This window comes from Myripristis murdjan, chromosome 21 (genome assembly GCF_902150065.1).
Source record: "Myripristis murdjan chromosome 21, fMyrMur1.1, whole genome shotgun sequence".
NCBI classification, from domain to species: domain Eukaryota; kingdom Metazoa; phylum Chordata; class Actinopteri; order Holocentriformes; family Holocentridae; genus Myripristis; species Myripristis murdjan.
In genome coordinates this window covers 20,555,960-20,571,066 of record NC_044000.1, presented here as the reverse complement: position 1 = coordinate 20,571,066, position 15,107 = coordinate 20,555,960, and the positions used below count along the sequence as shown (strand labels likewise).

At 39.6% G+C, this 15,107-nt stretch overlaps 2 protein-coding genes across 3 annotated transcripts; one reads left to right on the top strand and one right to left on the bottom strand.

Moving 5' to 3' along the window:
- Positions 1 to 3,353: 3,353 nt before the first annotated feature.
- On the bottom strand, positions 3,354 to 5,876 carry trim13 (tripartite motif containing 13). Of its 2 annotated transcripts, none has more exons than XM_030080546.1 (2): positions 5,631 to 5,876; positions 3,354 to 4,953 (listed from the first exon to the last, which is right to left on the bottom strand). In XM_030080546.1, exons 1-2 carry the CDS (start codon positions 5,712 to 5,714, stop codon positions 3,751 to 3,753), a joined length of 1,287 nt encoding a protein of 428 aa, XP_029936406.1. In that variant the 5' UTR covers positions 5,715 to 5,876; the 3' UTR covers positions 3,354 to 3,750. The 2 variants fall into 2 exon arrangements, with proteins under 2 accessions (XP_029936406.1, XP_029936407.1); XM_030080547.1 differs by lacking the exon at positions 5,631 to 5,876 and adding an exon at positions 5,051 to 5,611.
- A 613-nt stretch (positions 5,877 to 6,489) lies between these two features.
- Positions 6,490 to 15,105, top strand: spryd7b (SPRY domain containing 7b). Its single transcript, XM_030080548.1, has 5 exons — positions 6,490 to 6,637; positions 7,500 to 7,616; positions 8,001 to 8,167; positions 10,729 to 10,831; positions 13,754 to 15,105. Exons 1-5 carry the CDS (start codon positions 6,511 to 6,513, stop codon positions 13,849 to 13,851), a joined length of 612 nt encoding a protein of 203 aa, XP_029936408.1. The 5' UTR covers positions 6,490 to 6,510; the 3' UTR covers positions 13,852 to 15,105.
- Positions 15,106 to 15,107: the final 2 nt, after the last annotated feature.

Genomic DNA, 15,107 nt, shown 5'->3' with positions numbered 1-15,107 from the left:
ATATATATAACGTAATATATATTGAATTATACTATTTTTTGTTGATACGAGTGTTATGGTTTTGTATAGCCCAGCTGTTCATAAAGAGTTTACATTAACACCGAGGTGTGTTAGTCCACCACTGTGGTGTGCGCCTCCTCAACATGAGCCACCACGCACTGATTTGCTGCAGGTGGAAATTAAATTAATTGGCCAATACATTCTTATTTTACTATACAAATATAGGAAAGTTAGAAGTAATTTTTTCTGGGGCTGAAACTCTTACCGGCGCGATAATATCGGCTTCAGCCTTACCACACTTACTCGTTTTTATATATTATCCGGGCCTGTATTAAGACAATTGCAGTTGTGTGTTACGTTACCGTGTTTTATATTCTTAAGTTCACTCAGATAACACCGTCATGCTGTAGTCTGTCGTATGGGGCCTCGGTCAAGTTAAATCCCCTCAGTTAAAACAGTCTTTAACGGGTAGGTCAAAGAAACAATTCTATGTTAGGCCACCATGAAATCCAGGGAAGTAAAACCAAATCAAACTTGCCTAATAAAAACAACACGAAATCCAAGCTGAAGTGAGAAATGCTCTAAAATCAAACGCTGGAGAGCTAAAACTCAAATCTGCTAAACTGATACGGGACACCTGTTCGTAAGGATGTACAGGGGGAAAAAATCAGGTTCAAAAGGCTTGGTTGCAAGACAAATCTGCAATGTGTAAGGCAACTAATTACACTTGTTATTTTTATTAAAGAGAACTATGCCAGGGCTATCTCACTTAATTAGTACCATCATGCTTGTCATATTCTACCGCTAAATGAATAAACCCATGTTATGACAATCAGTTATTTCCATGGGCCGGGTAGGCCTTTTTTTTTTTTTTTTTTTTTTTTTTTTTTTTTTAAACAAATCTTTTCTTAAACCCTTATTTCCTTTCGTTTAGGTAATGATCGATGAACTGAAATCTAGATATTTAGACAATTTGAAATTATACACAGGACTGAAAATAGAATAGAAAAAGAATAGTGTATTTTCGCATTACAACATGACTTTATTTCAAAGCACGGAAGCTATGGATTACAACGTAGGCTATAGCTTACCAACTCTCTCATATGGATATATATATATATATATATATATATATATATATATATATATATATATGAATATATATATATGAATATGTGTGTGTGCGTGTGTGTGTGTTCACGTTCTGTTATTCTTAAATGAATTAGTATTTGCGTCTTTTTTTTTTTTTTTGTATTATTTAGGCCTAGACTTTATGAGGACGTTTTCTATTCATTAAATAAGGACAAGTCCTCTACAGCTTTCGTGCTACCGCTACAAGCTGGAGTTGAAGACAAAATGATGCATGTAAACATATCTATGATTCAGGGAAAGTCAATATAATTCATAATAAGTGATTTGGAAATTGGTGGGTTCTCGTACACTGGGGTGAAACTACTTGACTTTTTTTTTTTTTATTTAAGAAAGACTGCACTGCAGACAAAAAACATGGAAGCACTGTTTCACAGTAGCCTATGTACGGGCTGTTTCTTTCGTATTTCGTGAAACAATTGCTGCGCTTTCTAATTTTTTTTTTTTATTATTTTATTTTATTTATTTATTTTTTACTTATTTGATGTAACGTGCATGACTGTGTGCGTGTGCATGTATACGTACGTACACACACACACACACACACACACACACACACACACAGGCATCTATACCTATCTATCTATCTGTCTATCTCTCTCTCTCTCTCTCTCTCTCTCTCTCTCTCTATATATATATATATATATATATACACACATATATAGATATACACATACAGTGTGTGTGTGTACACAAAACCATGGGTATTTTAATTTCCAGTTTACAAAGATGTTAACCTTACGCCACGGACACTGCTGTTAGCCTATACAACGTTTATCAGGTGCAGCCATATTTTCCCATAAGGTTGAAAACACTATATTGTCTAAGATGAGTGTATTTTAAAATAAGAGAAAGAGGGAGGGAGGGAGGGATCATCAGATCCTCATTTGGCCTACCACCACACACTGATGGAGTAGAAAAAGTGTGGGACCTATTGGTATGGGACATTCATTATCTGCCTATGCACCCTGCGGATGATGGGGTAAATTATAACTAAGTTTTTTTTTGTTTGTTTGTTTTTTTCCCTTGCCCTATTAATCTCCACGACAGATAGTGGCTTCCAATGCAGTGTCGCTTCGTACGCTACCTGACTTCGCAACATTGCTTATGCTTATGTAAAGGTGTACAGAAAATTTTAGTTATTTGGACTGATTCAAATTTTAATTTCACGTGTTGCAGGCTAAATGTAAAACTACATGCTTCGTGGGATATCTGTAATTGCAATATTAATATGCAGTGATACTTTTATTTTCATGCCATATTTGCCCAGCAACAGACGGCTAAATATACAGTATATGGTATATTTGCGTGCCGTGACGTGTGTTCTGAATTATGGTCAGTGCTGACATCACAGACTCACTTTGCGGCCTGATGTTAGGATTTTTTTTTTTTTTTTTTTTCATGTATTTATGATGGGACCAAAAACAAACAAACAAAAAAAGAAGAAGAAGAAGAAAAGAGGGAGAGAGAATATATGATCAATGCATATTTCACTATCTGTCCATTTGCTTTGGCCTATTTTATGTAAGCCTCTGCTGGTCACAAGCCATGGCTCTGACTGAGCTAACCTAAATTTATATCAAGTTTTTATCCAATTGCCTGCAAAATCTAATTTTAATTTCAGTCCTACAAGTCTATGAATTGTCTTCATTTGTCTTCGTAGTTAGATGCAGGACAAAAATAGGCTTGCATGCACTGTGCTTGCAATTTTAAGAGTCTGCAGGTTTTTGACTTCGTAGGCCGAACACGTCACGCAAACGAATGAGGCGCTTCAGACAAATCCTACTTTGTGTCGACATAAAAGTATTTGCCCAGCACGTATGACAGTCCCAGCCGTGGCATTAATAATTACTAAATAAATAAATAAAGTCTTGTTCTAATTAATAGACCTGACACACACGTCAGTTTGTCGGATATATACTACTGACTGCATAATATCACGCAGCTATTTATTCCCATGCATATATTTCTGCAGCCTGCTGAACATTTCACTCGGGCCCTGTTATGCAACGTTTGTAACCTTGAAAAGGTTGCAGCATCACTCTGGTGCTGCCGCTGTCTGCAGGGAAAGGCCTGGGACTATACAATTCTTTAAGCATTTCACTTTCGGTTATTCTCTTGCTTTAGTTCATTCGTTTGCTTGTGAAGCCTCTATGCCTGGCGTGATATATAAATAAATAAAATGAATAAACATGACAGTAACATCCATTTATGAAGTTTTATTAAGCAAGAGGTTATACAAGGATTTAAGTGTTATATATTTAGTTAAAAAACGAAAACGGACAGAAATTACGCAATCATAGAAACAAAATGATCTGAATCAGCATGCATGACAGATATAGACTATACCCCATACGGATCAAGTAAACTGACTTGAGTGTGATTCTGTGGCTTTATATACCGATGGAGCTTGTTACAAAAAACAAAAAAACAAACATAATTTACACAGCTGGATTAACCTTACAAAAGTGACGTCCATCCTTCAGTATTGTATTCAGATGGACAGATCTGTCACTGAATTGTGTGCAGCTCCTGAGCCACTTGGAAAACTGTGCAGCCACTCGGGCTGTGTGTGTGCTTATGGCAAAGATGCCACAGTAATTAAAACAACTTACAGCTGCCAATAAAATCGACAGTGGTATCAATTAGGTTCAGGATACAGTTCTGACCTGCACCCATCACACACGTGTAGATGTCAGTCACCTCCTGCCAGTACAGACCAACATGGGTAAAATGCGAAGAAATGGCAGTCAGAAATGGTCGTATCTGTGAAGAGACGCAGGCAGCGAGGTTGTCTGACGGCAGGAGGAGCACGGTTGGCAGCAACAAACTCATAAATACGGCGATCCTCCAGAGCACTGCCATCCGTGACTTCCCTGCTCGGTAGGAGCCACTCTCATGGGGAACCGAGATCTTGTCCACTTCTCTGAGCCTCAGCGAGTCCCAGTTTCTAACATCGAAATTACGCACAAGGGGGCCGACGTCCATGTCCGTCTGAGAGGGCAGCGGGGTTTCCCGCAGGACCCTCAGTTTCTCCCTAAACTCCTGCATCTGCTGCAAAAAACACAGAGGGTCGGACACACTCCTGAAAGACTCGGCGATGCTGAGTGCTCGTCTCTGTTCCTCCAGCGCTGCGCTCAGCTTGGTGATCTCCGGGTCGTACGCTTGCATCACCACCAACTTCAGCGTCTCGAAATCGGAGAGGATTTCATTCTTTTTATGTTCAAAGGCGCTGATGAGTTTATCGAAATAGTCTGTTACCTTTTCTGCGTCTCTTGAGACCGACTGGAGTGCCTTTTTCTTACTGGCTTCTAGTGTCTCCAGGCAGGACAGGATATCTGCGCTCTGCCAGTTCTCCACCCCCCGGAGCAGCTCTTCAAACGCCGCTTTTTCCTGTTCATATGCGTCCTCCAAGGCGCAGAATTTATGCCCTTTGTGGTCTCCGGTTGTTGCGCAAAACCCACAGATGAGCTTTAAGTCAGTAGCGCAAAATATGTTAAGTGGTTGGCCACTGTGATGTTTACAAAGGGACATCCTCGGCAAAACTCTTATTTTGTTGTATTTCTCCACTATTCCGCGCAGGGAATAGTTAATCTGCAGACTGTTTGCGCCATTATGAGGGGTCTCTTTGCGACAAGTGGGGCATTTGAAAGGTGGTCTCCACGCTGGACCTCGGTTTCCCTCCAAGATCCCTTCTAGGCATTTCTTACAGAAACTGTGGGAGCACAGCAGCACCCGTGGGTCGTCGAAGAGACAGCAGCAGATTGGACATGTGAGGTCCTCTTCCAGCAGCTCCATGGTTCCCTGTAAAACATTTATCCAAGCGTGAAACGAGCAAATCGTTAAAAGAGGGGAAAATATATCATAGGAGCACTTCGGCATCCAAATACCTAACACGTACCCACACTCATAGAGGGATGCAACCCCGCATGGAGATAAGATAGTATGGACAAATTACGCACGAAAATATTGTAGCAGCGCAAAGGATACGGATTTTCCAGTCGTTTCTGGAGTTCAGCCCTCTTCAAAATGAAAATGACATACATCACTGTACCCGCGTAAAAGGATACATTGTAAAAATGTGGTGCAAACTCCACCATTGGCACTCTTTCCCCATCTGGGTAACATCCTGTTTTTGATGTCCTCCTTCTGTAACCACCAAGCGATGTAAGACACTTAAAACCACGTCGCAGAACTAGACTGTTCACAAGTCAACATCGCAGAGAACTTGCTGTATGCAGACTGTAAGCAGAAGTCTGTTGCCTCATCATCCGTTTTGTATTGCTGGGCAAAATAGCAGGAGGCTAGTTAGCTGAGCTACGAGCTTAACTACCGCTGTCTAACCCATCCTATGTAACAAATTACCGACAAATTGAATTCGCGTTAGAGTTGCTCCTGTTGGCAAGGTACTGAGGAAGGGCTGTGACAGATTTTGCAAGCGCATAGTAACATGCAACTACTGGACCAAAAAAATCACTCACCAGCTGCTGAGACGCACAGTGCAACGCAATCATGGCGCTTGTTGCTGTGCAGACTTCGCCCTTTCCGGGGAAAGATTTAACCATTTCAGTACCATACAGAAGCTTTGTACTTAAAGTTTAGAGTCCATTTGTTGATAGGTAATCAGTCGGGGTAATATCGTGCACTGGCACGAGTGTACCTGTTAGAGGGATTTTCTGACGGGGCTTTAGTGCGCATCACTTAATGTTTACGTTTTTATCCCGGGACGCTAATTTGCAGAGGATCCCTCACCGTTGAATGGGGGAGGGGCTGTTGCTATGCAAAACATTACAGCGTGAAAGACTGTCAACTGCGTTTTAGTCGAGGCTTTGCATCACAAGCTTTATTGCCCCACTTCATGCGCCACTTTAGGCACTCGTTGATATATGCATATGTCAAAAGTAAGCAAGAAATTGTGCAAGCAAAGAGTAACAACATAACCTGAAAGAGTTTTGGCAATGAACTCCCCGCCCCACATTATTGACTTGGCTTTATCCCTCAACCAGCCGATATAAACTTTTCAGGATGCTCTTCAATTATGAATGGGCATCACCAATTTAAGCCTTGTACACAACGGATCAAGTAAACATGTCACAGTTTTCCAAAACTCGCTTTCGCTCCACTTGCGATTATGTAACATCGATATCCAATAGTTACTTAGTCACGTGTAGAAATTTTGACCTTGATTTTCTTCCCTTGTTTCCATGCCATCAGGAGCAACTGCCTATCTTAGCCAGCAATGTGATTGGATGCAGTGGGTAGAAGGGACTTAGGTAAGTCCACCCTCTGCCGCAGGGTGTCGCTGTTGTTTGAGAGGCGCGCTCTTTGACGCCCGCGCTCTTTGGTTGCTTGTGTTTCCGGATGTTCGCTGACAGTTCAAGAATGGCTGCGATGTTTACGTGTTGTCTAGGCTGTTGCGGAGATGGAGGGTCGGGGCATATCCCCCTCAAAGAAATGCCCACCGTTCAGTTAGACACACACCACATGGGTAAGTGGACTTTGTCTTTATTTTACATTTTGTACAAGCAGCCCAGACCTACAGACAATGTGTATGATGTAATGGTTTAGTACCCCCGGTGTAACCATTAGCTAACCGCTAGCTAGCTGCTGCTCACACCGTAACCTGCTCCAAAATGTGTGTCTCAGTGACATGCAGTGGTGTTGTATGACCACTAATAAACTCCCACTTCGTTAAGCGTCTCCTAGGTCGGTATAATCAAAAACAGAGAGGGCAAGTCAGGGAATCTGAATCACCATCCGTGAGGTTACAACCCTGGTCTGAAACACCCAAAGAGCACAAATGTGCACTGGCTGTATCTTTGACTTTCATCAAACCGAAACAACAGATTTACTGGGTTTCATTCCGATATGAAATTTATTCTTCTCTTGTGTAATCAGTGTTTCCTTTGTAATTTTAACCCAGCTGTGGTGTTATGGGCACTAATTCTAGTGTTGTTCTATATCTGTCGCTGTTTGGGTCTAAGTTATGTTTGACATGTCTTTATTATCATCACTTCTAAAGCATCTGGACTACAATTAGTTTAGCTTTAGATAACACGACGGCCAACTAACAGTGATTATTTTAATTTCACATTTCTTTTGCAGTGGTGGTAATTTCCTTCCACTGCTAAATAAATGCAGAGAAAACTGGTAAATGTACAAGCAGCAGGCTTGTGTGAGAGTATGTTCTGAGGTATATTTACCATGTTGATTAGGGCAAAGCAACTGTGTGGAATGCAATGTGATATACCTTGTACTACGGACAATTCAAGTCTGGTACTAACCAGTTTTGTGAATGTTTATATTATTCTAAACTTCCCAAATGCATTTGCATTGTTTTTCTTATGCAGGTACAGATGTTGTTATTGTAAAGAGTGGACGGCGGATATGCGGCACTGGAGGCTGTCTTGCCAATGCGCCGTTGCACCAGAACAAGAGTTATTTTGAGTTCAAGATTCAGTCCACTGGTAAGCTCTTGCATATCAGCTGTCTCCCATCCTCTCCCCCTACTTCTGTTCCCATCCCGCTCCTCAGACTGCAATTTTAGAGGGTGGCATTTTACCAAGCTGTAGCTTTTAGTAGCCACACATGCTTGTCACTGTAAGGTTATCACTGTAAAGCTCCTCATTAGTGAGTGATATCTTGAGCGACACAAAAAAGCTCCTGATAAACCAGCAGTGTTTGTATTGCATAGCTCCGAGGTGGGAATGTGTACATGTATACATGTGACTTTGGTGCTATCTTCATTGCATCTGGCCTCTTTCATAAATCAGAATGTTTCTCAGTCTATTTGTTTGGTTAAACAATGGTTAAAAAAACAGTGGATGCTCAGTCTTGTACTTTGTGTTCAGGTGTGTGGGGAATAGGTGTGGCCACTCAGAAAGTGAATCTTAATCAAGTGCCACTGGGCAGAGACACAAACAGCCTAGTTCTGAGGCACGATGGCTCGGTGTACCACAATAATGAGGAGAAGAACCGCCTACCTGCGAACAGCCTTCCTCAGGAGGGTGATATCGTGGTGAGTGCAAGAATTTGCCAATCCTTTTAACCTGAGTAGTACTTTCAAAAGATACACAAAGCTAGGTTGCAATTATCAGTGACCTTTGAGACCAAAGGTAAACCAAATGGTAGAATATCCAGTGGACCTACTCAAATCACTGCTACTTTAGACTCGAGTACATTCCTTTCACTTGATCCTAAATCTGAATATGAGGACATAATATCTGCATGATGTTTTTATTGCTATATGTCCTTGAGAATTAAAGTCAATATTTCATGGTTTATGAGTCTGCAGCTTTTTAAACACAGTAGAACTGGCAAACACAGTTAACAGAGAATAAAATTAGTAAGAATTCATACAGGCTAGCTGGCCAATTCTTTTTTGAACAAAAAGATGGTTTACTCTGACATGGTTTCCAAACAGTTTCTTGCCGGATGAGGATGCAGCTCCATGTGGAGCATTTATCCACTGAGCTATCTCAGTGTCTTTTGTCAGGCAAGAAAATTTACTTCTGATCTTAGACTCTGTTTTTATTTAACTTACACTAATCAGCTCTTACTGTCAACTGGCATGATCCACATTTCATAATCTGTGCAAAATGGTTTGATATAATGCAATGTGAAATAAAGGTTACTTATCCTCCCAAAAACATTAGCACATTATCACACTGTTTAAGCCTACTTGGTTTATTTTTAGTTTTGCCCAACTTTTAAAACTGATTTTTTTTTTTTTTTTAATGTTTTTCTTTATTTAAATCTCAAGTTGTCACTGTATCCCTATCTAATGGTACAGTGTGCAGCCTGGCTGAGAGCACTTTATCTCTCTTGTTTTTTTGAAAAAGAGCTCTAAGGTTAATCAATCCATTTTGCGTCCCAGCCGGATTCCCTGTGCTTACTTTTTTTCTTCCCTCTCTCTCCTCCGTCACTCTCTTCTTCCCTGCTGCCCTCTCCTGCCTTACCATGCTCACCTGCAGAGCAGGAAGACGCACCCTCCTGTTCTGTGCCTCCACTTTTCTCTCCTCCACTTACCTCCTCCACTATTTCTGCCTGTGTATTTGTCTAATATAATTGGGAACAAGTGTTAGATTCTCTCACATAACCAATATCACGCAGGTAACATCAGGAACATTTAAATATTACACTTGCCACAGTACACATCAGTATCATTTCTATTCCTCAGAACTTGAGGGCATAACGTCATGATAAATCAAGAACATTGAGCCTCCTTTAACTAACATTACCTGACTCTCTTCCTCCGGAACCTGAATGAGTCATTACAGAAAATTACCTGACATTAAGCTGTCGTGCCGTTTTTCAAAACGTATGTGAGACGTAACACGTTAAGGCCAAACGTTAATGTCGGTAACAATGTAATGTTAACATTAACGATAACATTAGGGTCATTTTCACAGGCTTGACCAAAAAACGGATTAAACTTAATCCTGCTTAGGTACCTTTCTCGCCCTTTTCTCTCCCTCTGTGAGCGTGCAGCAGTAAAATCAAACAGGCGGGTGATGACTCCGGTGTTCATTTTTCAAAATAAAGTTAATTGCAGCGCAGTGCACCATGATCAATTACATGTAGCAGAAACCCTGATATTCAAATACAGTGTAGAATGGGTGCCTTGTCACTCCAACAGTATTCACCCCATGACTTTTTTATACCCAGTAATTTCCAAAAAGATTTGTTAAGTGATATTGTACCTATTAAAAGTAAATCTAATAAATGCATGCAGTTTCCAGTCAAACCCCAAAAGCAGTTTAGACTCATCCTTTTAATAGTCACACTTAAACTTAAACACCCAATTTTTTGATTCTGAAACGTATGCATGTTACAGTGTTAGATGAGTTGTTTGACTAACGTGAACAAGTTCGCAAGTAGACTTCTTTGTAAATACAAACTGCTGACTGGTGACATTTGTGTCACTCTCCTAGTACTTATCAGCTTATCAGATACGTGGACATTTTTTGTGGCCTTCGAAAGTATCGTCCTGGTGTCTCAAACAATGCAAGTGTGTCAATACAAGCAACATCGCAGGGAATCCACAGTTGCTGACTGTTTTAAAAAATCAAAATGATTAGTTATATTCACACCAAAACAATCAACCGCATTGCTTCAATGAAAAGTCGTTATTCTTTTTCTTCCAATATGACCTGAAAGTGTTCCAAGACCTGCGGCCCACAGTAAACAAAATAAATAAGGATGTCTGTGACCATTGCTAAATCGCATCAAATGGATCGTTATGACTTATTGTTATGCTTGAGTTATTTAAAGACATGAAACTGCAATGAGAGTGTTGCTGTGGTGGAAGTACATGATTTCATCACCTTTTGCGTTCCTCTGTTGGGAACTGTTATGTTGATCCTATGTGTGTACAACTAGTTCACATCACTTCCTGCTTTAAATGCTGTTTTGTCATACTAAAATTCCCAGCATATGGGCTTCAACATTCAGTTTAATTATTTTCCAGTTACTTAAAGTGCTGAAATAGATTGTTTTTCTTACAGTTAGCTTTCTGTGCATCCTAAGATTATTTTCAACCACAAATTTTGAATAGGCTGCTCTGTGTGTGTTTCTCAGGGCATCACATATGACCATGTGGAGCTGAATTTGTATCTGAATGGAAAGAACATGCATTGTCCTGCGTCAGGGATTCGAGGCACTGTATACCCTGTTGTTTATGGTAAGTTCATTTAATGACATAAGAAAATAAACCTGATGATTACCTTTTGAATTCATTTGATGACTCATATTAAGGTTTGTTATTCCCTGGATAATTCCTCTGACTAATCTACTCATTTAGTCATCAAAGTAATTTATGTAGACACCATTGCCTGTCTGGAGCCTTACCATTGAGTTGTATGCTCAGAAACATCAGACTGTTACATTTTGGTTCCACTAGAGGGCAATATTTGTACATATTCACGTAAAGCTTGGCTTTTATGGCCTGCAAATTTTACTTTCCTGAGGGAATTTATTGGTCCCATCGCCTCTGATAATTCAGGCTTTATCATCTAACATTAGCAGGTGTGTATAAACACGTCAAATATATGAAGTAATCAGGATCGAGAGTCCACCCGCAACACTAATGAAAATTGATTGGACATAGACTAAATCAGCTCAGTTAATATTTTTTATAGCTTTCCTATGAAACAGTCTCCATTTTGTAATAATAATAATTATTCTGAGCCAGAAGATGCATTCATGCCCACAGAAGGTCTCTCTGGTTATCTGTTGTTTTTTTAATCATCTCTTCCAATTTTCTAATTTATTCCCAGATGAAATATGTTTGCACAAGTATGCCACCCATGTTGCTTTTTTCTGGCTGTAAATGTTATTAGTCTGCTAATCAGTTGTTTATTAAAGCAATATGAACTTTACTAGAGAACCTGCTCTAATTTCACCTTATTACTAATATTTTTGGCAAATCTTTACTGTATGTAAGGCCCAAGTTGCTCTGTGTTTATATTTTGTAATTTTGAACTAAACTATGAGCAGCAGCACATCGTTGAAGACTTACTAATGACAGCAGTTTAATTTACATTTTTTTTAATGAATTTCTCAATTCTTGCTATACTTAAAATCAGTTGTACCATTACAAATTTCCACAAATTACCACGTTTGAGTAAACTGTTACTGAAAACCCTAAAATGCTCAACTACAACCCCACCTCCTAAAAAAGCCCATTCTAAATGTCTAATCAGAATGATTATTATTATGATTCACCCTGGCACTGGAAAATAGTTGTTTTGTCAGTCCTCTCTTGAAACACAATTATTACAGTATTATTTCACATTGCCAAGTACCAAGTATAAAGGCTAATTAGATATTATCTTTATTTAAAAAACTGCCTCTCACTTAAAAGTTAATGAAACCCTAGTTCATCAAAAGGTAAAATGTAGAGTGTTTCTTTTTTAAGCTTATTTAGTCACTCATAGTTGCTGGGTTAAATTCTGAGCCACCATAGCTTTGGCTTACCTCCCGCTCACATCAGGTTTTTCTAGTGGATGTTTCAGAGCTTTTGAGAGTCACACTTTTGTTTAACAGCACTCCGGTAAGGTGTGGCATAGATTTGGGTCAATGATTGACTTGATTTTGGGGTGATTAGTTAACAAAGGAGCCTGTAAATGTCTTCTCTGTGGCCATAACACCTCAAGTTAATAACTGGCATTCAAACAGTGCTCAGTGGTTGTGCCAGTTTTCTTTTGGGGCCTTGGCTTGCTGAGAACTGATTTGGATATTGAGTCATTTACTAAGCCAACTGTGCATGCTAAGCCAAAGTTGAGTTAATTACATTCCAGCATCCATAGATCCCAGCATTAACAGACTGAGCAACTTTTGAATGAGACATTCTGAATAAATTGTTGCTGTGAAAAAAGGTTTGATCTGACTGTATGGTCTGTGTGAGAGCTACTGAACCATTTTGTAGAATAAACAATGGAAAATGAAAACCTTTTGGTATTTATCATGCAATTCATCAGAATCTGAGTGTGATTCAGAATCCACAAACTAGAAGACTGCACTAAGTAGAGTGCAAATCTACAGCCCGCATAATGTGCTGAGCAAAACTCAGGAGAGACTCAGCAGCCAATTGTACTGTCATGCACTTTTCAAATTACAAATGAAATTACTGTATGATTCAAATATAACACAGTGCAGTATAGAAAATATAAAATGAAACTTCCAAAGCCTATCGAGTTTAGCTTTTTTCTTGTACTCTCTGTTTCACTTCATTGCACACATTATGACAGTGGTTGGGAACCTATTGCTTGCCAGCCATTTCTGGTGAGCAAATTACCAGATGTCATATGGCTTTTGGCACAATCTGTGTTTCAAAAAGAATACAAATTAAAGCAACAAAATTCAAAATTTCTACTAAGGTCTCTCTCTCTCTCTCTCTTTCTCTCTCTCTCTCAACCTCAAATAAAAGGTTCCTTCAGCCTGTTGTCTGTATTTCCACTGTGGTATAAAGACCTGCAAAGATTAGGCAAATTAGTCTGCTGGCATATGCAACAGTGACAGCTGTTTTACATGTCATTTTTTACAGTCATGAAGATTCAGGATATTTAACCTGTTTTAACTCAGTGTTTGTCTCCTGTCTGTCTGCTCCGTATTCTGTTGACTTTCTTCGTCAGCAGTGTGCTTTCTGTGTCCTGGGTTTTTTTTCCACCTGTAATTGGAGCCAACACGGCCACAATAGTATAAAAAAAATATTTTGCTGATAATATGCGAAGAAGAGAGAGAGGGAGAAAGCAGCAGTGGTTGAGTGAGTTAGACATTGAATGAAGAAAGGGAGTGGAAGTAGCGAGAAAAAGTTGTATACAATGTTCAGAGTCACTGTAACCACAAATGATTGTTCATCATACAACCATAACTGTGCACAAAAATTATAGGCTGATAGACCCAGTAGTTTTGAGATTAGCTGTGGACAAGCACATACACCAGACCAAATACATGATCCTCTTCGGGCTACGCCTGGTGGAGATAAAGACCGAGAAGTTGGGTGGGGTCACTGTCTCTCATATACTTCATTAAACTCTGACTGAAGACTTACAGAAATGCCTGAACTTGTGTTTAGTCATCTTTTTCCCTTCTCTTGTTCCAGTGGATGACAGTGCCATCTTAGACTGCCAATTTAGTGACTTCTACCACACACCTCCACAAGGCTTCGAGAAGATCCTGTTTGAACAACAAATCTTCTAAAGCAGCTAAACCAGCCCCTGTCCTCTCCCAGCACCGTGCATACTCAGAGCCTACATGTCATAGCACCCTCTGTGACACTACAGTTTGACCTTGATTGGATCTTGTCTTCGTGTTTGGCTTGAATGCCTCTGTTTTGTTATCCCCTGATTGCTCTGTCTTTTTTCTGCTGCCCTGAATTCAAGTTAGCGTATCCTTGGAGGAGTGGGGATTCCTGATCACTGGTCAGCTTTGATGGGCCATAAGAGTTTGGGCTGATGAAAGACACCCAAGTCATTCTCTTATTACTATGTCTCAGTAGCGATCACCTTGCATACACTGAACCATTTTGGCTGCTGCTTAGATTTTCATCTGAATAGGTGTTCTTTTTTGGCCAGACGGTGTTTGAATGCAATGTTAACATGTTCCCATTTTTCAGGACCAGAAGCCATGTTTTGACATTGGTTCATAGTTATGTTTGTTTATGGAATCTCTCAACTTAATTGCCATACAGACCTGTCAGCATAAGTCCTAAATTTACTGATATGTTTGATTCATTTCTTTGATTAATTTATTAAAAGTGGTATTTCTCTTTGGCTTAATATTTGTTCGTAGCAAACATCTGTTTGTGGATTCATGAATGATCAGCTGTTAATACTGACCATTGCAGTCATAGCAATATACCTCACGCACTTGTTTAATTTCCTTTTAGCCAGAAAGCACTTCACTAATATATACAGTCAAAACGGTCTAAGGTATCAATACTACTTCACCCATGTTCTTTGTCATTATTTAGCTGTTTCAAACCGAGAGTTGTTCAAAAGTCCTCAAAGTTTTGACCACACGTCCCAGTGGCAGCCAGTGTCTGACATCAATGTTATACGGGAGTGATGGTGCTGGAAAATGTTTTGCCAAAGTGAAATATTGCTTTAAAATAGTTGACACTAATCTGAAAGTTGTCGTTACAATCGCCTCTATGAACAGCCTTTTAGTTTTGATCCAACATTTGATGTTTCCCTCGTCTTTGAGTATCTTTTTATGGGCTATTTATTCTAAAATATACAAATATTGGCAGAGTTAGTCTCTCCCTGACTGGAGATATCATAATGGTTCTATAATGTCAATCTGTTGTATGGTATTGGCATTGCATATCTGCTACTGAAGCGTGAAAAAAATACCTTTAATATTTCAAATGCTTGTCTTTGTTTGCACTAATGACGTGATTGTACAAGCAATTCCAAATATCGTTGATTCATTAAACTTTTGTGTCAGAAATCACT